Source organism: Equus quagga, chromosome 12 (assembly GCF_021613505.1).
Source record: "Equus quagga isolate Etosha38 chromosome 12, UCLA_HA_Equagga_1.0, whole genome shotgun sequence".
Lineage (NCBI taxonomy): Eukaryota > Metazoa > Chordata > Mammalia > Perissodactyla > Equidae > Equus > Equus quagga.
Genome location: NC_060278.1, coordinates 107,637,280 through 107,661,052, shown reverse-complemented (window position 1 = coordinate 107,661,052; position 23,773 = coordinate 107,637,280). Strand labels below are relative to the sequence as shown.

The following is a 23,773-nucleotide window of genomic DNA, read 5'->3' as shown; positions in this document are numbered from 1 at the left end:
GGCCCACAGGGTCAGGAGAGAAAGCTCTGCAGACCATGAAGGCGAACGGGATGGAACCAGGGGAAGGAGCCTACTCTCCCCAGATGCCTCCCTTCCCAACTGCCTGGAACGCTGCATCTTTCTCGGACGGTCCCCAAACCCCACTCTTTCCTTACTATTCAAGCAGCCCCTTGCTTGCCTTGCTCCATAATTGACTTTAGATGAATTCTGCTTCCCGAATTGTAACTCCCTTCTGTCCTCTCCAGAGGTCCGCGAACAGCTGATGTGTAACCACACACATAACACCAGCGAGAAAAACCCACGAATCAGAGCAAACTTTTAGATTTTTTTATTATGCATTTGACAGTATTTTCTGAATGTTAGCACAGTGAATGAATTATTCTCCGAGATATCATCTTGCCACAGAGCCAAACCGTGCACAGGCGTTTTAAAAATGTAATTGAAGCTCTAAGGAATATGAGTTTGGATTCAGAACACAATTTAAAATCTATCTATCTATCTATATATATGCAGTGGTTTACTTTTAACAGATCCGCATAAAGAAGCTGAAGTAGAGAATAGTTTCACAATAAATAATTGCTTCTCTAAACTGTACACAATCCTGCTAGCAAATCGGCCCCCTCCATTTCCCCGAGACAGATATTCACTTGCATACCTGCAATAACTTACAAACGACTCGGAGAGAATCGAACATCTGGTCAAGGCCAACGCTCCGTCAGGCACCATCCTCAGTGTCTCCACATCGGGCCCTCGGTGCACTCTGTGTCGGGGGAGGTGGGCGGCCTCTCCCTGTAGGTGACTTCACACACTGAATCACTTTCTCAGACACTCACAGTCATCGCAGCCCGGCGGTGAGAGCGCAGGGGAAAGACTGTGAACTGCCAGGTGCTACAGTTCACGGTTGTTGGCAATTATATAGATAAATAGGAATTTATATAATTTACAAACAGTTGGTGCTCGAGGCTTATTTTGAAGCCATTCCCCAAAGATCTACATTTATTCATGAAAGCAAGTATTCACTCTAATAGCCTTCAGCCGGACGCCTTTACAAAGGCATCCTGGGAACAAGGTCCATTGTGCATTAGCCTGACTGTCTGCAAAGGGCACTGAAAGTCAGTCAACTGAGCAAAAGCAGGCTCTCTGCTGTGTGTCCCGGGGCTCAAACCCGCAGATATTAAGTTTCTCCTTTTCTTGTCACAAATATCCAGGCTTCTTTTTTCTTTTTGAGAGACATTCTTTTGGTGGCTACCAAGCACAGCTGAAAATTTCTGTGTAAATCCTATAAGCTTCAAACTCATCAGCTCCTGTGCAGCTATGATCCGAGACTAAAGCTGACGCCTGGTGGCCCCCTGGCTCCCCGGTGCCTGCTCTAAGTGGGGACACGACTGCACACTCCTGCTGCGCGTTGCATCTATTACAAGATGGGCATGTCTTTACATTTGCAAGAGTTAGCTTGGCGTCCATTTAGTCTCCAAGAGAAATTAAGTCGAGAGCCAGCAAGTGGCTTTCCAACGAGCCATCCTTCTCCAAAAATAATTTCCTGCATGAAACCAGAGCCATAGGTGTCAGGCCCCAGGGCACAGCTGGGATCATTTTACTGATTAGAGAAACCGGGGCCATTTGGACGGGGGCATTCTCTCTCGAGGTGGGGTGCATTGTTAAGTGAGGACCCTCTGAATGGGTTTTCTCCCCCAGGCAAAACTCATTCCTCGTCCTCCAAGAGGTGGAAAGGCGACCCCCGTAGGAGCAGTAACGGAGGCCTTTCTAACACAGGAGGCCGCGGCCCGTCCTCCCCAGGGGCTTCTGAAAGAGTGAGCAGAGTGGCGGCCGGGCGGGGAGGTCACTGCGGGGCGAGCCCTGGACGGCGGGTCTAGAGCCTACGGGCTCTGTCTGTGCTTGACTTCAACCTATCTTGGAGAAAGGGGGCAAAAGAAAAAAAGAGGTGTGTTATGAAAGAAGAGCTCTTTCCTGGCTAGTAAAGGGGACCTCACCCCGCCTCGTCTCTGGCTCCTTCCCTGTTTCGACCTGAACCTGCTTGCCAGCGCTTCTAGGCAATTTCAGAGCCTGCCATCCACCTGGAAAGGTGTGAATATAATAACCCCGAGGATGTGGCCAACGGAGCTCTCCCGCAGCCTGCTCCCATCTTTGATTATCACAAGCTCAGGACGGCCGCAGCTTCCGCTCTGAGAAGGGGAATCCAGGAATTACCACCTGGAGTCTTGCAAGAAAGTAGGGGCCCGTGACTTAAAAGAAAAGATTTTGTGGGGCAGCGGTTAAGTTCGCATGTTCGGATCCCGGGTGCGGACATGGCACCGCTTGGCAAGCCATGCTGTGGCAGGAGTCCCACGTATCAAGCAGAGGAAGATGGGCACGGATGTTAGCTCAGGGCCAGTCTTCCTCAGCAAAAGGAGGAGGATTGGCAGCAGATGTTAGCTCAGGGCTAATCTTCCTCCAAAAAAAAAAAAAAAGACTTTTTCTTCCCAAGTAAAGCTTCTTACAGGGGCTTTTCACGAACCATAAACACCTGGAAGAACCACCTTTCCAGGCCCCAGTGAGACAGCTGTGCTTCTAGTCTCATCTTCTGAACATCCAATGGAACAATAATAATGACAACAGCTAAAGCCTGGTCATGCTTTCTCTGCGCAGGGCTCTCTTGCCTTCCCTAAACATGCCCAGCACATTGCCACCTCAGGGCCTTTGTACATACTGTCCCCCTGCCTGAAATCCCCTTCTCTCCCTTATCCCTCTGGCTCACCGCTCACCTCCTTCAGGTCTTTATGCCAATGCCACCTGGTCAGTGAGACCACCCCTGTCCACCCAATCCCAAATCGCAACCACCCCCAAAACTTCCTGTCCTCGTCCTGCTTTCCTGTCCCTCACACGTCTTGCCCTGTGTTTTATGTATTTGTTTGCTGTCGGCCCCCACTGTTTACGCTCCCGAGGGCAGACCCTTTGCCTGGTTCCCTGCGGTGTCCCCAACATCTAGAACAGTGTCTGGCATGTCACAGGGGCTCGACAAAAATCTTTGCTGAGTGAACGTGTGAGTGAATGAATAAATGATGCAGTGGGTGGATGCTTTAATCCCATCCCTTCCTCACTGAGAGGAGGTGAGGAAGAGAGAGAGGAGCAAGAATGAGGAGGGAATGTGGGGGCCGACGGGGCCTGATTGCTGCCCTCCTGGGCTCTCTGCCCCTCCCCCTCCCCCTCCCCCTCCCTCTCCATTGTCATTACGGAGGCTGACGTGTCCCTCTCTGGACAACTAGAAGCCATCTGCCACCAATCTGGAAAGTCTCCTGTATAGCGAGCACAGTCTGCTCTCCCCTAGATCAGTTCCTGTGGGAACCCAAGCCCCCTCCAGGCTATTATTGTGAACAGAAATTACCATCCCATCACCGACGTGTAAGGGAGTCATTAATAACGATTTCTGATTGATAGAACGACAAATAAACCCAGTTTGGCTGCAGGAAATCCTCAGGATCTCTCATACATAAAAGACAAGCAGGTTAAAAAAAATAATAATAAAATGAATTGGGGTACTCGGGGGGCCTGCTGCCAAGCTGCTGTAATTCACCTCTGTCCAGAATCACTGTTGAAAAGAAGAAATTATATATATACATATTTTTTGTAAAGACCACATGTTGCTTTGAGAGCAGAGGAAAAACATAAGCCAGGGTAGGCGAGCCTGCGGGGGGGTCCCAAGAAGCACTGGCTGGCTAGCTTTGTCCAGGCCAGGTGGAATCCAGGGCTGGACGTCACTGCTCTAAGGCCGCAAGGGGTGGAGGGGTCAGCTCCCAAGATATACAGCGGGCTGGCCGGGGAAGGGCAGTGCCAGCGGCTGTCCACAGCTTCAGCCTGCTCTGCCCCAGAGGCGATCTCCCACAGCACCGTTAACCGTAGATACAGCAACCCGTGCGTGGTGGTGTGCCCACTGGCTGCCCTCTCACACGAGACACCGCCCACACACATCCGCCACGCCTCTGAAGGTGAGGCCTCGGAAAGCAGCTTCACCTTCTTGGATGCCGGTCTCTCTCGGCACCGCTGGCCCGCTCTTCTTCTTTGTCAGGTTTTTCTGCTGCCATTGAATTCCTGTGGGGAGAGAGCTGGTTTGAATGAATCAACCTGCATTTCCATGTGGCTGATTTTTCAGTGTCAAATTATGACTTCCTCTTCCCCACCAACGAGCACATTAGCGAATTCCCCAAGGACCAAGTCTCACGCACGGTTTCTGAGGGCTGAGCACACGGTGGGTGGATTTCTACCAAAGTACAGCGTTGACTCATTCCTCAGTTATTCATCGGATGTTAAGGAGCCAAGAAGAAAAATGTGGATGGCACTGGGGTTTCAAGACAGCAGATCCTGAGTCCCTGATGACTATGGCACCTGCTGTGTTGAGAGCCCACCCTCCACCTGCGTTTCTTTTGCACTTACGCGGAAGCACCTGAAGGTCCCATGCCACCGACGCAGGCGCTTGGAAGGGGTTTTAAAGGGCAGCTCTGCCCAGCTGGGTTGATGAGGCATTTACAAGATTAACTGTTAAGTGAAAACCAACTTAAACCCGGGGTCTGCTCATTTATTCAGGTCCACACTGATTCACAAGCTTCTCTCCAGCAGCTGGAGTATACCACAGGGTCTCAAACTCAGGCTCCTCCGCGGGCCACAAAGTAAGATGATGAGTAACACAAGTGAACGGAAACAATGTCCCCCTCAAACCTGAGTGGCCCTACTTGATTCCAGCCTATACCGGCCATGAGGGAATTTGGAGTTAGATGGTCTCATTTGCCGTTTTCAAAGAAGCTAAAAATAGGCACTTGGTAGGGGGTGGGGAATTCTTCAATTTTTAAATGTTGGCAACTTACTCAGATTTTGGCAAAGTGCTGTGCGGCCCAGGAGAAATACGTCTGGAGACCAGACACAGGCATGCCCACATCATGGGCTTTGTTCTGAAAGGCAGCAAGGGAACGGGATGCTCCCTCCCGCCCTCCTGGAGCCGAGGGCCCGCATCTCCTCTGCACGCAGCCCCCACCGTGCCCGGCCCGCAGGACCACAGCACTCAGGACACCGCCGCGCCCTCCTGCACCGCACTGGGCAGTCAGACTCTCCCGGCCCTGCCTTGCCCGGGGACAAGTGATATCTGGAAATGAGTGAACTCGAGAGGGTGTTGTACCTGCCGACAGCTCGGGTTTGGGTGCAGAAGTGCACACAGGCCCTGTCATCAGTCTCCGCGCAAGTGCAGCGTAGCGTCCACTTCGAGGGCTGTGGGCTCTGCAGAAAGGGTCCCGCGGACCTCCTGCTCCGGGAGTTGGACAGTCCATAGGGCACAGTCTGTCTGCAAAGGACAGAGCAAGGTCAGGGCCACATCTAGAGGAGCACACCCTGGCCTCCCTGCTTGTGGGGTGCCTGCAGGTGTGGAGCTGGCGAGGGGGTGGGAGAAAGTAGACCCGGGAGTGAGTGACGCAGGCACAGCGGGTCCCAGGAATTGGCGTCCACACCCTCTCCCTGAGGTTTGCGTCTTAGGAAGCCTCAGGAGTGAATCCTTCACCCTCCTGTTTCCCCACACCCCAGAAAGTGCACGGGGGCCGAGGGGATGGAAAGATGGGGAGGACCTGGGGGAGATGGACGAGGAAATTCTGTGTTGTCCCAGCAGCCAGCCCCCTTGGGGAGGGAAGCAAGCAGACGCCTCGTGCGTGCACATGCGTACTTTCCGTCTCTGCAAGACGGAACCCCGGCAAGCACGCCCACCGTCTTGGGTCCCTCCAGGGCAGTTCTGGCTTCTCTTCCTGTACTCAAACTCCTGACACGGACATTCTGGTTGACCTGATACCAGTCCCAGTCTTCGTCCTTGAGCTGATGCCCGGGGCTGGTCATCAATACAAATAAGACGCCTTCCTAACTCGGCCACCCAAGGCCAGCCCTGGCACCCACCTTGCTTGGCACCAAATGTCCTCTGTGTGCACATCAGCCTTGCAGTCTGCGCTAATAGGATTAAGACAAATGCAATTACTGCCACAGAGACGCATTCTGGCCTTGGAACATCACTGCCTTGAAGAGACAAACATCAGAGGAAGCTTTGGTGGCCTGTGAGGTACAGGCGAGAACAGAACTAGCCTTGGGAAAAATCTTATTACAGAGGGAAAAAAGCCCGAAACTATACCAATGTCGTTTACGGCTGGAGTCGGGAGGAGAGTGATAGTGTCATCTGGAACAATAAACATTTAAATCTGTTTCTTATACTCGTGTGCATTCAGACCACCACCCTCCAGAGAAGGGACAAGACTACCAGGCAGTTCACTGGGAAAAAGTTGAAAGCACATGCTTGGTACTACTGAACAGGCTTTGGGGGACAAATCACTAATAACTAGAGAAAAATGATGTGGCCAGAAGTTACTTTTCCAATAAGTCTTGGCTTTCCTGCCAGGCCTCGAGATTACCCACCTCGGTTTCTGTGAGCCCCAGAGAGTATCACCAATCATCACCTCAGGGGAGGTTCTGACACCCTCTCTGCATTTTCAAAATAAATGAAATTGAATTTACTTTAATTTGAAACACACGCCATGGAGGGTAAGAGGGAGTGTCCCACGGTGACCTGATGTTTGGAAGGGACCTCCTCCCTGCTGGGCTGGAGACCAGAGCTCGGCAATCTAACCACCCCTCTCCTCTCTGTCTTGTTCTCTTCTCCTCGCTCCTTCCCACTCCAGGTCGCTGAGAAACTGAGCCGTGTGGGGGATGGATGGAGGCGGGCCCAGTGCTGAGCAGCCTCTGCTCCCAAAACAGAGACAGTGAGCAGCGGCCAGTCCCGTTCGGAGCTGAACCTCTGCTGAAACCCCCTTTATCGTCAGGAAGGGGACATGGTGGGCAGGGGGGTGGCACAACAAGGCAGACATTGTTGTGAGGCCAGATTTGGCTAAAGGTCTATTTTTCCAATAATAGGACCACATTAAATCTCGAAATGTTGACATTAAACCCAGTCCCCCATTTCTTGGTGAAAATTACACACAAGGAGGAACAACACTCCCATTTTTCCATCAACAGCAAGACCTGCAATTTTGAAATTGCTGTCAGCTGATTACTCTTTTGCACGCGCAGAGCTGCTCGCCTTCAGTGAAAACACTCGAAAGTGTTTAACACAAGGAAACCGGGCAACTTGGTATTTGTTAGTGGAGCAATGCTGAGCACTGTCCCAGCAGCCAAGTGCAAAGAGCCAGTGTGCCAACGAGCCCCTGCAATTCCCAAAGCACGTTTACAGAGGGGCACAGCCCTTCCCCTCCCCCAGCAGAGCTGAGGCAGGAAGCCCGGAGGTGTCCCATCATGTGTGCGCTCTACTGGCTGACCTAGGGAGTGGGGGGCATGACAGAAGTGAGCAACCAGAGGACTTGAGAGACGGTCCAGACCACAGGAGGGCTCGCCCCGACAAGAGGTCCAGTTCCAATGTAAGCCCACCTCCCATAGACAGAAAATTTAAAGGTTTTAAATCAACCTGATAGGCTCTTAAATAAGACAGTTCTACCCTCCTACCTGAGCAAATATGGCTTCAAAACACCTTGGAAGTTCCGGCTTGAATTTGGGATTCTGGGCCTCCTTGGACTTCTGTATTGGAACATGGCAGCCCAAGGAGATTCGGTACCTTCTCTTCTTTTCTGCCCCATCCCACACCAAGGGGGCCTCATCCACTGCCATGGGGAGGCCCTCCCAAGCTCTATCTGCCCCCATCCTCCAAGCAGCCACCCCTTTGGCCACCCTGCAGGTAGGGAGATGTGCCTGGAGCCCTGTTCCATCCCCGGCTGTCAGACCCTGGACGATACCTGCACAGATGCTGGAAGTGGGCTTGGGGACATTTGGGTAAGGAATTCAGGATCCTGAATACCTGGAGACAGTCTAGAAGAAGGGGTATATAGCTTTCAGTCCCATAGACTCCCTGCAGTGGGGAAGGAGACGTGGCCAGAGAGGGTCACAGGAGCCCTTGACCTTCAGGGCCCAGGGCAGGCTCTTTCTTGTCCAGGCTAAGAGTGGATCACCGCTCCTCACAAGCAGAAGGCAGGTCTTCTACTTTTTTTGCACCTGCCACGGACCCAGCATGAGGCTGAGCAAATGAAGACTGTTAACTGAGCAGCTGGTAGTTAATCATGAGATAATTTCGTGTGGCAAGACTGGATTCTTTCCAACCTAAAAAGTTCAATAACCACAAAAATCATGACAAAGAACTCCAACATTTGCCAAGCATCCACTGTGTATACACTTAGTATTATTCTGAGAGGGATTGGGATACAGAAAGGCATATGCATGTCTGTGCCTCCAGCAGTTCACATGCTACTGGGGTGTGAAAACAGGTACAGGAAAGACTACAAGCCAATATATAGAGGTATGTGCAAGGTACACAGCACGCAGAGAAAGACTGCCAGGTAGTGCCATTATGATGTCGTAAAGCACTTACACGATGATCACTCTGCCCTCTTGACAGCTTCCTGATCTACAAAAGGGCTGTCAACAGATTAAATGACACCCTGCACTGCATGAAAAACACTTAGCAAAGAGCTGGCAGTGAATTAACGTTAGCTGCTCTTGTTGCTGATTTGGTCTTGAAATTTGAGAGACTTGTATCAGGCAGAAAAGTCCCATCTACCAGGTCTGCATTTGAGATGTGTGACTAAGTAATAAAGAGGAGTAATAAGGAACCAGAGTGCCACACGGCACAGCAGTGCTACTCTTTGCCCCACCTCCTTTGGGCCGATCAGTCATTCAACACTGCTTGTCTAATAAGCACTTGTATTTCCGTTGTCTTGAAGTCCTTTGTCATTTGCTGTTTCTTGAACAGTGAATTGGAATGACCTAATGGTGGAACCACGTGAATGAAGTTAAATTGGCCCAGAACCTTTAACCAGCACTCTCTGACCAATTGCTTTAGCCTACCGTTCTACAGAAGGGTTTGGAGAATTCTTCGTAAAAGTGGGCAGCTCTTCCATGGTTAATGTCGCAGTTATAACACAGAGTTCCAAACAAAAGAGAAGCAGATGAGAAGATCAGTTCAACTGCTCTTAGACAAAACAGAATACCCCTCCAGCATACTTACATATGCAATGTCTAGTGTTGTGTGTCTTTGTGTAATAAATTGTCCCTCAATGTATGTGTTCAGAACATTCATTATGTATTACACCAAACCCTTATGAGTGATGGTGATGTCAGAGGCTTATTTATCACAGTGTTCCTTATTTACCACTTTTCCCCAAATGTCACATATAAATGTTACTAAATATTAAACTTCCAAATCTCCCATCTTCATTCTTCATCTGCAGCTTCACACTGAGAGCACTTGATTTCTCTCTACAAAAAGATTTAAGTAAGGAAAGCTGACTTCTTTTTTTAAGATTCTGTTTTTAAGTTCAGCATAGGCTTTTCATAAATGAACGAACCATCTCCACCTTTCTGAGCAGGACACCTGCTTCTACACCTGAAGTTTAAAAGAGGGATACAGATATTTACAAAGGCCCGCCAAAAGCAGCGAAAGGAACTTCCCTGGCCAAATCCTACATTCTCGGGAAAGTTTACCAAACTGTCATTCCCTGAAAAACCCAGTTTCCATTTTTCCCCCATTAAACAGCATTCACCAAACACTTGCTGAGTGTTTCTCGATGTGCAGGCACTGGACTAGATTCTGGGAGGAAATCCATGAACCAGACCGACAAGGGGCCCCGTACACAAAGTTTTAACCTGGTACAGAGGTCAGCCAACTTGGCATTTCGTGGGCTTCATTCCCATCAACAGGCGGTTTTTTTAATCTGAAATTTTCAAACAAACATCCCATTTCCAGCTTCTCTCAAACAACCAGAAGTTATACTAACACTAACCCCACACTCCAACATGGCAGCAATTGTCTGGAGCTGAGGAATCAAGTCAGAGACTGGGCGCAAGCGCTCCGTTTTGCCCCAGTGTACACCACTCCCAAAAAGTTGTACACCTGTTCTTCTTTGCTCACTTTTGCTACCTGTCAGGCCCTCACTGACAGCTGAGTTTACAACCACTGGTCTAGTGGCTTGTGCCATAAAGCAAGGCCAGACAGGCCATAAGACACAGTGACAAAATTAGTACTTAATACTATTTTTATAAAGGTAGCTGTTTTCAAATTTTAAAAAGCCCAAGTTCTGACTGTCTCCCCAACAAACAGAACATTCCTGCTTCACAGTCAGAATGCCAAGTTGGTGATCTGTCTTCCTTCAGTTCACATTTTTCCTTCCGTAATGGGAAAGCAAAGGCAACACTGCCTTTGGGCCCAGGGGACATATTGTACAGAAGGCATGACTCTGCTGACCTGTCCTGCAGCCGAGAGGAGGAGAAACAACTGTTTCCCACCGGCAGACAGGCAGGAGGCAGCCCCCAGCTGCCAGGCACCAGTGGTCATCAGATACCACCTCCAACCGTTCCCAGGACAAACAACCTCGAGACTCTAACACGCTTTCTAACTACGGCTCAATTTCAGATTTTATTAGATTCCTTCCTTAGAAGGCACCACTCACTCGCTCTCCCCAGCGTAGAAATAGCTTCTTGGGTGAGGAAGAAAGCGTGGCTCACCTTCATCTACTATCTTTGTAACCTTAATCAAAAAGAATTGCCAGCTAAGAACTTTGTTCTAACAGTAAGACAGGATGAAGTAAGTACAGGAAGTGGCTGACGATTCAAAGGCTTATAAAAGCATCCATTCACTTCAACAAACATCCAGTGGACCCCCCGCTGTGCACAAAGGCACAGAGGCAAAGGGGAACACAAGCTCAGAGACAGGAGTACCCCTCTCAGAGCACTTAAAAGCCCAGAATTCTCTAGAGCCTGGGGCCAACGATGGTTGTTTTTGTCTCCTGGAATCCAAGCTCTTACCTTTCCCAGGGGGAATTATCCTTCCTTCCTTGTGAGGTCTCGGTGAGCTTGTCAATCAGCATGCCTCACCTTCCTCATGTGACCCAGGGTGGGTCAATTGGGCTCTCTCTCCCAAGACAACCCAGGGAAACAACTCCAGATCAGAAAATACTATGGAGCTGCTGGGGCCGGCCCCATGGCCCAGTGGTTAAGTTTGGCGCGCTCTGCTTCGGCAGCCCAGGGTTTCGCTGGTTTAGATCCTAGGCACAGACATGGCACCACTCATCATGCCATGCTGAGGCGGCATCCCACATAGCACAACTAGAAGGGCCTACAACCAGAATATACAACTATGTAGTGGGGGACTTCGGGGAGAAGAAGAAGAAGAAGAAAAATAAGATTGGCAACAGATGTTGGCTCAGGTGCCAATCTTTAAAAAAAAAAGGTGGGGGGGAGGAAAATATTATGGAGCTGCTATTTGCCAGGTGGGTCCACCCTGTTCGATCGTGCCCTGGGACCCTCAGTCCTCTCCTGATACCTCTCCTTTCTGAGCCTGGTGCTTCTTCCTACTCCCCGTCTGTGGGCTACCCCATGTCCTTCCAATAAACTTCTTTGATGCTGTGTTAGCTAGACTAGGTTTCTGTTGCTTGCAACCAGGGACCTCTAGCAGACCCTGAGAACTCATTTCTTGAGACTACTGCAACCATGATCTCTTGGGTTTAATAGAAAGACCCGGAGTCTCTCCAGTTGCCAGGGACAAGTAGAGATTTTCTTCATTGCAACAAAACACAAAATAGTGCACTGAGAATCAGGACAAAACCCAGCAAACTAAGCTGGCTGGAGTCCTTTCTTCCCAGGTGTGCCCACTGTGAAATGTTTGATTTGGAGCATACTGCCCTTTGGGCAAGTGGAAGCAAGCGTATCACTCCAAGATGCCCAGACCCCAGCCTCCAGACACTTGGTTAACCATCTAAGAAGTCTTATTCTCAAGCAAACTTATTCCTTGTCCATTTATCAAATGCTTGTGAAAGTCTGCTGTGGGCCCGGCCTCATGCCAGACAATTATAGGGTACACTTCTAACCTCCAGCAAAGAAAGACAGGCCAGGAAATAGAGCTCCTCAGTGACCTCATTATACAAGCAGAAAACATACACACACTTTCTGGTTCTAAAGAATATCACACAAACTTTACACTCACAAACAACATAAAGTGACCATAAAACTGGCAATTTGTAGCTTTACTTCTGCTGCAGAAAATCTTTGCATCTTTAAGTCAGAAGACCCCAAGATTGCTCATCCAACCACCTACCAATGTGGAAAGTCCTCCTTACACAGGCCTCGGGAACAGCCAATGATCCCAGTGTATTTGAAAATGTCAGAAGAATGAGCAATGGGCTGCAGGTTGGTGGGTCACTTTTTTTTTTTTAATTTTATTTTTTCCTTTTTCTGCCCAAAGTCCCCCGGTACATAGTTGTATATTTTTAGTTGTGGGTCCTTCTAGTTGTGGCATGTGGGACGCTGCCTCAGCATGGCCTGATGAGCGGTGCCATGTCCGTGCCCAGGATCCAAACCAGTGAAACCCTGGGCCACCGAAGCGGAGCGCATGAACTTAACCACCCGGCCACGGGGCCAGCCCCGGTGGTTTACTTTTTTAAAAGATGTCCCTTCCCCTCCCCGCCCCCAAAATTCAACTTTTGGGTTTATTCAGGACTTGGCTGTGTGGAAGTTTTACTAGAATCATATACATTTTCAAAGAGAATGTTGAACACTGATCCCCACCAATGAGACCCAAGAACAGGGGTCATTTCCTCACCTATGCTGCAGGTGTGGCTTCCTTCCTGTCCCCAAGGGTCAGCAACTATTGGACTTCGTCCAGCTGGAATCACTGATCATTTCTGCCTTGTTCACCTCTGCACCCAGGGTACCCAAGGCACTGTCTGGCTCAGAATGGGTGCTCAATAATGCCTCACTATCTTAATAATAAATATCTAAGTGAATGAAGGAAGGAATGAAGTGCAAATTAGCCATTACTTCTAGGCCACGCCCAATCTCCCAAACATTTAGAATTCTTGGCTGATTGACTGGATTTCTGCTATTGCTGTCCTCAATTGCAGAACCATCCTGGAGGGTTTCCCTTGAGAGAATACGGTCTCCAGAGTACTTGAAGTGGAGGAACTGCGTCTTGATAACAACTCCGACAGGTCACAGCAGAGCCATGATGGAGAAACCAGGCGGCACAGATGCGTGAGGCATCGGGGTGAACCAGAGGCTTCCCTAGGCTGGCAGACCCAGGTTTCTCGTCCAAATGGAAGCCACGCTGGCTGAGTCCCCAGCTGAGCACCCTCCCTCTGGGCTTGAGAAATGAGAGGGCTGGATCTCCGGAAAGGTCCGTCCAGCTCCAAATTCCACCTAGAGATTCTCAAACTCCCTCACTGTCACTCGACTGTCTCCAAACAGCACAACTGCTGGAGAAGGCCCTAGCCCTTCACTGCAGCAATCAAACCACAGCCAAATATGGGTGGCCTGCCCTGCCCAAGCCACGAGGTTCCTGGACCCACCAAATGTATTTAGAAAGCTTTGGCCTAAACTCTTGACACTCTTCCACGCCCTATTACCATATAACTGAGCTTAAAAATAACCCCAAAGCCACAGACTATCATCCTATCAGCTCACTGGAACACAGCCATGTTCTTCCCTAACACAGGCACACACGCACGGAAGATATCTAGAAGCAGCACAGGGTCAAAGGAAAGGAGAACAACAGAAAAACGCTTCTGCGTTTGTTGCATAGGCTGAGATCTTCAAGACTTAGAGCTCAAAAAAAAGTTAGGGAAACAAACACCTCCGATATACGGGGAAGGAATCCATCCACGGAATCCTACAGATTAGCTGGTCTCCCCTCCATCTGGTACAGCCCAAATGTGTCCATATGAGTTAAGCTAGAGTTTCTCTCCCCCACCCCCAGTGACCCTGATGAATTCCAGGTCGAATGTAGGCATGGAAATCCACGGCTGTCTGGCACGGCCTCATTATAACTTTATGCAAAGCTGCAGACAGATGTGGCTCAAAATAGTTCCCAGCAGTGGAAACAGAAGGGGTAAAACAAGGAGTAGGTATTTTTTTAAGGATGGGGGTATTTGCAGAGGGATAAAAAAAAAATAAAGACTTCATCATGCGTCCCTTTAAATAATCCAGAGAAAGCAAGAGAAGACACCCTTGCGAATTCTTAGGAGAATTCACCGTAAGGATGGAAAATCCTACTGAACAAAAGTCTACTTGCCATTGCAATGATATAAAGACACTTTCATTTTCCTCCTAATCTTATCGCTCATGTATTTGCGTCATGTCCTTTTGGGAGCTCTGATTGACCGAGGACTTACCTCAAACTAAGAAGTCTTGAGTCCCAATAGAAATACAGACTTTATCCCCCAACGAGAACCCAGGGCCAGGATTCGGGTAAGGCAGGGAGGCAAGTCGGGCAAGCACAGGGTCAGATTCTGCCTTTATTAAAAATGTTGATATTTTGTTAATCATGAAATTCTTGCAATAATTTTGATTTTTGAAAATATGGCATTAACTTGTCTTTATCTTTGCTACCGACTTTTTGGTGCCTCCTTCAAGTCTGCCCTGAGGGAGCACGTCACTTGCCTCACCCCATTCTCAGCCCCGCAAGAAACCCACGGAGATCAGATTTATAAAAATCCAGGAAAGATACGTACACCTCTGCTTTCTTGCTGGCTTGCTTCTGACTTTTGGTAGAGCTGTTTTACACTCCCCAAGTTGTGGGTGAAACTGTCTGCCCATGGGCCATTCATGCCATTGCTGAGAAAGAACAGTGGCATCTCAGCCACATCAGCCTCTGTGCCTTTCTCACGCACTCATGAAATGAATCTGTTTCCATTTTTTTAGATTATTGGGCTGGGGCACAGGGCTGCCTGGCTGCCCTGCTCTAGAGTTACTACTGTTTATTAAGACCTCCTGCTAAGTTGGCCCTGAGAAGGCCATAACAGAAGAGGAGGCCTGTGTCTCCAGGTCTTTGAAAGTCACCAAGTTCTCCAAAAGCTCTCGGCTCCTAAGACTCCAAGCTGGGGCAGAGGAGAAAGGCAACTGGGTGCCCTGTCCTGCTTGTCCCAGGGAGACTTGCGGATGAGCAGTTTAGAAGCACCCCAAACTGTGTCTGGACAAGCAGCTCATCCACACTGTGGCCATTGTCTGGATTTATTTTCCTTCTAAGTCAAATTGGTTCCTATACCAAATAGAGGAAAAGTGTGTGGGTGGTATGTCCCATTTTAAGGAACTCTCTGTTACCATCCAACACATGACATGAAGCGAGCGTGGGTCATTTCCTTGTGGTAAACAGCTGATCCATTGGCTATGTGCTCAAAAGCTGAGTAGTGGTTCTACGGGGCTACCTGGAGCTATGAACGGGGGCCCCCCTCCAGGCCCCGTCAAACATGCTGAGATGCTGCGGATCCAGCTGGAGTTATAAAGCTACGCCGAGTTCCAGCCATGGCTGTGGGGCCTCCGTGAGGAAAGCACTGTTTGCTTCCAGCTTCCTTTGTTTTAAATTCTTGCAAGAAACAAACCTCACCAGAGATGTCAGAGCCTTTCATCTGCCTTCAGATTTAAGGCCAAGTCCCCAGCTATGACATCCCTTTCATCCAGCAGAAATCCAAATTCTCTCTCCTGGGTCACATAGGGTCACAACCTCTTTGTCCCAAGTTTTTTGCTGCAAATCCAACTGCTGCCTGGTCTCGAGCCGCTCTTATCGTGTGGGGATCGGCGGCAATTCAACTGAGCTGTCTCTGCTCCCAGATACCCCTCACCTCCTCACGCCCACGCTGGGGCAGAAAAGAGGGCTTTGGGTCTGAGTGAGCCCAACGGGAAGGTCACCTTGAGTGAGCCGACCTTCCCAATAAACTCAGACATTTAGCCTCAAGACCCTTAAACTTGAAAGGACCTATCAAGCTGCAAAAATGTTCTAAGAGAGGCTACTCAAACTCAGAACTGGGATCTAAACACATCCTAGATTTCCAAGGAGGACACAGAAACGTTACATGGTGTCCATGATCAGTCAGAACCCTGAGCTCAAGATAATTTTTAGTCTGGTTGACACCATCTTCTCTTATGTGTCCTTGTTTATTTACCATTTTTCATAAACAGATGTCCACAGTATTTCCTGGGATTGCTTCCTGGTGACCCACCCTTTAGGTCCTGGGCAGCGCTGGGTGAGATGGGAAATGAGGGTCTGAGGGTCCCAGGGCCCCTTGGGGTCCTCACTCTGCCAATCTCAAGGATTATTTTTACTCTGCTGGACTCACCGGGTAAGAACATAAGAATGCACACAGACCCTTTTCCAATATTTCACCGTGAGGCCTTTAACAAAGAGGTTCTAAACAGATCACTCAACTTATTCTCAGCTGCCAGATCCTAGTCACCGCTCCTACCTCACCACTTAACAGGGAGCTCCAGGCCAGTGCCTGCAGAGAACACTGTGCCCCGTTCCTCAAACACTCCAATTATTTACAGAGCTGAGGGAGAAGAAGAGAGGGACTGAAAGGGTGGGACGAACTCTCCTCTAGCCTAGAACAACCTTTGGCCACCATCATCCTTATCAAGCTGCTTATCAGCAGCAGAGGCAGCCAGGCACACCTTTTCCCAGCGGCTGTAAACCTTATGCAAATCGAATACCAATAGACCGTCCACCAAGCACCATCAAGTACTGAAGGACCGTAGTATACCGAGGGTGCAGGTTTGCTCAGAGTTACTCCAGGAGGCTGGGCAAGACCAGGGTTTGGTGGTCCACGGAGGCCAGACTCAACAGTACTTGTGAAAAACGTTCTAACTCAATGGCATCCTCCAACCACAGAATGGGACACAGCAGACAGGACCACTGGCCTTGGCCCAAGAAGGATCAATGCAGGCCCAGAGGTTGCATAGTTATCTTTAGGGTCATTTCTTTGCAGTACTGAGTGTCCACTAGAGTCCAGGCACTGTCCTGAGCGCGTCCCATGTGCTTTCTCATATCATCCTCACCCATCTTTACTCATAGGAGTCACAGTCAACGTCAGTGTTGACCGTCATCACCGTCATCTGCATCATCATGATTATCACAAGGGCCAGAAACACTCTGTCCTTCTGCCTCAACAGCTGCATCTTCAGCAACAATACTCCCAGTCCTGGCTCACTGGTCAGGTGACTGTTACCGGGGTCCCTGAAAGCACAGCTGTCCCCACATCAGCAGGAGGCTGGGGTACCAGATCCATCCATTCACTGGGATGTTCTAAAATTTGGAATTTCCCTTCTTGGAAACGTGCTGACATGCTTTCCTGAACAACACAGAGGGCAAAAATGAATCTGTTAAATCGTTGCCTTTTTGTAGTACAATACGTTAAAATAAAAGTTAAATATCTTGTTAATTATTATTATTATTATTATTTACTCTACTTCGAGGAGGGAAAGAACCCAAAGCAAATGTCATTCCTGTTGGATTGAGATGCTTCAAGTGCTGGGGTGGCCAGGTTGGTTACCTTGTTAGGTCACCGTCTTAGAGTCAGATTGATGTCTGCACCTTGCATAGGGGGTGCAGAGAGAGGGTGGCACCACCCCCAGGCCACATGGCAAGTCAGAGCCAGGACACAGGGCAGAGCTCCTGGGTCTGGAGTCTTCCTGTGAGTAGAGATTGTAGCTCCCAGATTTTCCACCACAGTCATGATTTCAAACATCCTGCACTATGCTTTTCATAAACACACTCCTACTTGTCAGCCCATGTGTCTCAGATTTTCACTTGGAAAACACGGTCACCATCATAGCATCACAATGCCTCCCTCGTTATGTCCTTGGAGATAACAGATGGTAGGTTTCCTCAATTCTAGGGACCAAAGTGGGGAGAAACAAGGTGGAGCTCCTTGCTGGGTGTCCTGCAGCTCCATCAGTCATTTGATGGACTGGCTTCACTCTCCAGCCAGGTGTGCAGTGGCAGGAACAGAAGGGCTGGCCGGCTCTGGGGTATAGTTAGAACTGACAGCGCTGTGATGTTAATTCTACATGTCCGCTTGGCTAGGCCACGGTACCCAGATATTTGGTCAAATACCAGTTGAGATATTGCTGGGAAGGTATGTTTTGGATGTGAGTAACATTTAATCAGTAGACTTTGAATAAAGCAGATTACCCACCACAATGTGGGTGGTCATCATCTAATCAGCTGAAGGTCTTAACAGAAAAGACTGAGCTGCCCTAAAAAAGAAGGAGTTCTGCCTCCAGAATGCCTTCGGACTCAAGACTGCAACATCAACTCCTCTCTCTGTGTGTATTTATATTGACATATACATCCTCACACAGACACATCCTGTTGGCTCTGTCTCTCTGGAGACCCTGATAAACACGATCCCCCACTACATCATAGGATGCTTCTGTTTTGCAAGTGTACTCATGGAGAACAGCCCCAAGTGTACAAATACACAAGCACAGGGCCTACCTGTTCCTCCCTCTCCCCTTCTTATCTTATTCTTGGCAAATTTGCCATGACCATAAGATAGGATGTGTTTTCCTATGATTTGGAGTTTTGTTTTTGTTTTTGTTGGCAACGGTGGGGTTGTTTGGGGGAGGGTTGGTGGGTGAAGGCTTCCTAACATGGCCAAGGAGAGTCACAAGAACCCCACAGTCCTGTGGACTAGCTGTGATGGCAGCTGCCTCTGCAGGGGAAGAAGTGTAGATGCGCAAGGACACACCCGGCTCCTCTTTGGGGCTATGGACATTCCGGAGGTTATGATGGAAGTTACGGGCAACATCTCCAGAAAAAGCCACACTCCCACACACGTCTGCAGGGATGCGCAGCCTCTGGGGAGCATCGCGCACCCTGGAACAAGAAGCCTCAGTTGTGGGAGAAAGCATTGTAGACTAGAAGCTCAGTGACAGCAAAGATGAGGAACAATCACCAGGCAGCAGGACTTAAGCAACAGTCACCAGGAGACCAGCCACAACTACTACCGCTGGGTGCTGGCAGAAAGGGCTGACCAACTCAGCTCCAGAAGAGCTAAGTGTGTAGAAGAATGTGGAAGAACCAGAGAACCCCAGATCGTGTACCTGGAAGACACTTCAGGGAGTGACTGGTCTCCTGAACCTTAACCAGACGTTCACTTTCCAGAGATGCAGAATGGGTCTCTCGGGAATTCCCTACATTCCTCCTGCAGCATTTTAGGTCCTTAAATGTAGTATAAGGACCATACGCATAGAGTGCCTGCAACCTTGAAAACGTCCTTCCAAGACAGAGTAGGATGGTTGAGTCTATCTCTGTGCAACTGGAGGGGGAGTAGGAGGAAAGACACCAAAAGCTGAAAGTCACCCCAAGTTCAAGACTTTCAAGTAAGGCATAAGGATCAAGACTCCAAGATCCCAGAGCAGCCAGCGGCAGGCACGGGTTGAAAATCACACCCTGAAGAAGATGCGAGAGACCAGGAGAGTCTGCTGAAGGAGTGAGGTTGACAGCTAGAGGGGGAGAAGGAGACCCTCAAGAGGTGGATCTGTGCCAGGAGAGGGCAGACAGGACCTGGAAAAGGCCTCGTCGCACACCACCATCGCCCCTCCCCTCAATTCAGTAATTGTTCTGATTCTTTCATTTCTCCAAAGGTCCATTATCTCAAGCCCATTTTCTCACATTGCTATCTTGTCCAAGATGTTTTAAAGATAGCAAATGGACCTGTCTGTCTACATATCAACAGAGAGTTTTAGGAAGGAAGGAAGAAAGGAAAGAAGGAGGGACAGAGGGAGGAAAGAAGGAAAGGAAGAAAGAGAAGGACCATCCAGAAAAGTGTTCCTTATAAAAGTTACTTTGCTTGTCTAACTTCAGAACACTCGTCTGGCTATTGTCATTTTTGTTTCCCACGTAGCTCGAGGGACTCCCAAACACCATCTTTAATCCTTCTTTCCTAGTGTTTAAAACGAATCAGGGCCAGGGAGGCGGGGAAGAGGTAAATCACCCAGGAGGGAGCGTGAGCAAGCCGGCTGGCCTGGAACAAGCCAGAGCCAGGCTCCATCCGTATCTCCACACGCGACAACCCGAAATCAGGAGAAATGACTTCAGACGGGTCGCAGGGGGTTCCCTTGGCCCCTCGGATGGTTCCTCTGAGCCAGTGCTCAGGGCCTGGCAACAGGCAGAGAAGGGAGGTGGTCCCCAGGTCCTCTCCTTCCCGTCTCCATCTCTCAGCCCCAGGCCCCCTGCCCTGAATTCTGTTGGCTTTCCTCTTTCTCCTTCCAGAATCACAGATTGGGATCTAGCCAAGGCAAGACTCAGGGCCGCTGTTGACAGCCCTGGGTCCTGCTTCTGTGAAGCTAATTTGGTCAGATCACGATGCCAGGAGGATAAGAATCAGAAAGAACAAGTGTCAGGGTGATGGGGCTGTAAGAAAAGGTGACCCTGATCACTGTCAGAGAAGAGAAGGCGATCAATGGCAGCCCTGCCCAGGGGCCCTCCCCCAACACACACCACTTTTATCTTCTCCAGAAAGGACAGCGGGAGGAGAACAGGGAGGGCAGCCCATTCTCCCTACTGTGGGCTGACGGAACATCGAGGAGCCTGACCAGACACAGGCCAGCGGGCAAATTCCGCCATCAGGATCAGCTGCATAATTTGTGGAGCCCAGGATAAAAATCCCAATGCGGAGCCTCTGCTTCATAAAGGGTTAGGAATTTCAGGACAGTGACCCCAGAACGTTAAACAGAGCGTGGTCCTTCTGAGCCCCAGAAATCCAGCCTGCTCGGTGAAGCCGGCCCTGTCTGCCATGCAAAGGGCGTGCCTTTCCAGATCTATACCTCGTGTAGTTAGAAGTTGTGCCACCTGCTTTGAAGGACATCCGACCTCTCAGGTTTACCCTGCTTTGCACTTCATTCTCGAGGTGTCCGTGAAACAAGGTGGGTAAGTGAGCCCATTGAAGCCGCCACCCAGAGAGCTGAGAGGTTAATGGGCTTGGGGATGAAGGAAACCATGAGGGACATGATTCAAGGTGGCTCTAAACACAGCAGCAAAGTCACCTTTCTAGGCCAAGGATTTCCGTTCGCAAGCAGCTCCTCGGTAAGAATCTCTAGCCGGGTCCGAGTAGGAGACCCCAGTGATCCCAAGAACATGTAGGGAATGGAGCGTAGACACATTTGGTCCAAGTGCAGACTTGAGAGATCTGGAAGGCACAGCCCAGAAGGCTGTTTGCAGGATGAGGTTTCTGCAGAAGGGGTTCCCCACTGCTGAGTAAGCGAACAGGGAAGCCGTCAGCTCCTCCCCATGGCAGAGCACTCTCCCATGGCCTCCGAGAGGGCCGACCTTACAGCAAGGCAGAGCCAGGACTAACCAGGGGGTACCGCCTCAGTCCCACAGGAAGAGAGTTCTTAAGGACCGGAGCGGAGAAGGAGAGGCCACCTGTGGCTGTGGCAATGGACCACAGCGGGCAACGGAAGCCAGCCCATGGGAGGACCGGTCGGCAGTCCTCTCCTGGGAGGAAAGAAGCCTGATTGGCACCCGTGGAGTCTCACCCTGACTGGGCAGGTTCCACCAGGCCCTGCCAAGTCTGCCCCTGTGTTCCCTGGAGAGCAGGCTGCTTTCAAGGAAATGAAAACTCCTTGCAGCCTGGCAGGGTCAGGAGAGGGGACAGGCCCACTTAGCCCCTGGGGCAGGAGATAACTTTCGGGGCTTCCTCTGTCTCAGGAAAGAGGCTCAGAGGGACTAGTTCTCAGGTGTCTAATTGCTCTGGCCAGCTAGTTCACTGGGAGGGAGGGCTACCCCTTCCACCGAATCAGAAACTCTGGGATTGGGTTTCTTCTGGGCCAGACACTTAAAGGGGATGGGGGTCACATCCTTGACCTGCAGACTGGACCTGAGCTGGCAGGAGACCCCAGCAAGAGCTGAAGGCTATACCAGGGCAGGCTCCAGGCTGACCAGGCTGGGGCAGGACCAGGTCCTCTGGAGTATGAAGATGTGGCCTGGCCCAGGAGGGAGCCCAGCCTCTCAGTCATGTCCCCCACCCCCAGGCAGACTCACTCAGGGGTGTTGATCCAGATGATGTCCAGGTGGCAGTAGTAGACGCACTCCTTGTCCTTGTAGGTGAAGCATGTGCAGCGTTTGGCTCGGCGGGACACAGGGCCCCCCTGGACCTCCTGTTCCCCAAACAGAGCTGGTCCTGGTTCCTGCACAAGGGTTCTGGGACTTGGACGCCACACTGCCATCATGGCCACAGTCTCCTCAACGTCCCCCTCAGATCTGTCTGCTGGGGGGCCCAGGGGTGCGCCGCTCCTGCCAGCGTCCCCAGGCTGGGGGTGAGGCACCAATCCTGCAGGAGGCAGATTGAGGAGCCCCTGAGCTCTTGAGCATGCAGGCCTCCTACACCCACTATTCCCAAAAAACTGGGGAGGGGGCAGCCAAACTTTCTGCAAAGGTTGCAAGCTGGTTGCACTTTCTGTAAAGTCTCCAAGCTATGCCAAGGGCTCTGAAAAATCTGTAAAGCTATGTGCACAGTTTCTGAAAAGTTTGCAAGTTATATGCATACTTGGCGAAAAGCTTGCAAGCTATTTTCACTTTCTGCGAAGTCTGCAAGCTATTTGCACCCGTTGAAAACTTGCAGCATTTTGCACACTTTCTGCAAACTTTGCAATCATTTTGCAGTTTCTGAATAGTTTGCAAACTTTTTGAAAAGTTCCCAACTTCATGAATAATTGACCAAGTCGGCCTGGGGCCACAGGGTCTCCAGCCTGCGTGGACTGCAACCTCCAGGGGGCACGGGGTAGTCTGCGCGCTCACTTCTGACCCCCCCAGCCTACTCCAGGCGCCTCTAGGGGTAGCTAGCCCAGGCAATAGACTGTTCCCCGCAATGCACACCTTCTCCGCGCCCCCCATCCGAGGGTCCTTTTGTGTGCGCTCGCGCCAGGAGAGGCGCGCCGCCCCTCCCGCTTACCTGCGGCGGAGGTCACTGTGAGCCCGAAAAGGAACCACAGCCCCAGCTCCATGAACCCCGATCAGGCGCGGAAGCACCGGGTCAGGAAGACGGGCGCCTGTGGCCGCGAAAGGGCGCTCGGGGCGGGCAAGCTGGCCTCGTCTCCAGCTGTGGGGGTTCGAGGCCGGCCACTGGCTCGCTGTGTTCCGGACTCCGGCCAGGAGTTGGCCGCGGCGATCACAAACTTCACAGCGCGCTGCCCATCCCTGCGCAGGGCAGGCCGGCTGTGGGCTCGGGCTTTTCTGGCTCCTGCACCACCCCCCTCGCCTCCCCGCCCCCCGGAGGGGCTGGAGCTGCCGCGCTGGGCCTTTGAACCCGGGGCGCACGGGGGTCGCCTCCCAGGCGCGGGGGGAGCCGGCCAGGAGCGCAGCGGCCCGTGGCGCACCCAGCACAGCGAGGGGCGGGGGCGGTGCGCCGGGCCGGGTGCGGTGGGGTGGAGTGGAGTGGGGTGGGGGCCGGGACAGCTGCCGGAAGGCAACGCGCGCACACACACACACTCACACATACACACGCGCACGCACGGGCTCACCCTCCCTGACCCCTGCAGCTCTGCTGTTCCAGAACCTGCGGCCCCCACCCCCAGAACAATAGGAGAAAGAAAAGGCTGCGTAGAAAGGCTATCTTTCATCTCGGGGTCTCAGGGAGAGCAGCATTTCTCAGTGTTCACTAATGACACTTTACCCTTGCACAAGACCTGCCTGCCAAGGCCCTGGGCGAACTTTACACTCGTGACTCATGGGCACGGGCGGCGGCTCCCTGTCTCTCCCAGCAGCTCAGAGCGGTGGGTGTGGGCGGTGACCCCGGAGCAAAGTTAACCAAGAAGCAGGGTTAGCGGTCCTAGGGTGTCCGGACTTGCTCACAGCTCCCTGCACAGCGGGTGGCTGGAGTGAGAGGCAGGTGCCTCTCCCAAAGCAGAGGCCTTCCAGCATCCCCTGTATTTCCTTCAGGGTCCTCCAAGT

At 50.9% G+C, this 23,773-nt stretch overlaps 1 protein-coding gene across 2 annotated transcripts; it reads right to left on the bottom strand.

The window, feature by feature from the left end:
• Window positions 1-312: 312 nt before the first annotated feature.
• EDN3 (endothelin 3) lies at window positions 313-23,167 on the bottom strand. Of its 2 annotated transcripts, none has more exons than XM_046679333.1 (5): window positions 22,776-23,167; window positions 21,866-22,154; window positions 5,165-5,326; window positions 4,009-4,100; window positions 313-1,907 (listed from the first exon to the last, which is right to left on the bottom strand). In XM_046679333.1, exons 1-5 carry the CDS (start codon window positions 22,825-22,827, stop codon window positions 1,903-1,905), a joined length of 600 nt encoding a protein of 199 aa, XP_046535289.1. In that variant the 5' UTR covers window positions 22,828-23,167; the 3' UTR covers window positions 313-1,902. The 2 variants fall into 2 exon arrangements, with proteins under 2 accessions (XP_046535289.1, XP_046535288.1); XM_046679332.1 differs by having other exon boundaries at window positions 4,009-4,086.
• Between the last annotated feature and the right edge of the window lie 606 nt (window positions 23,168-23,773).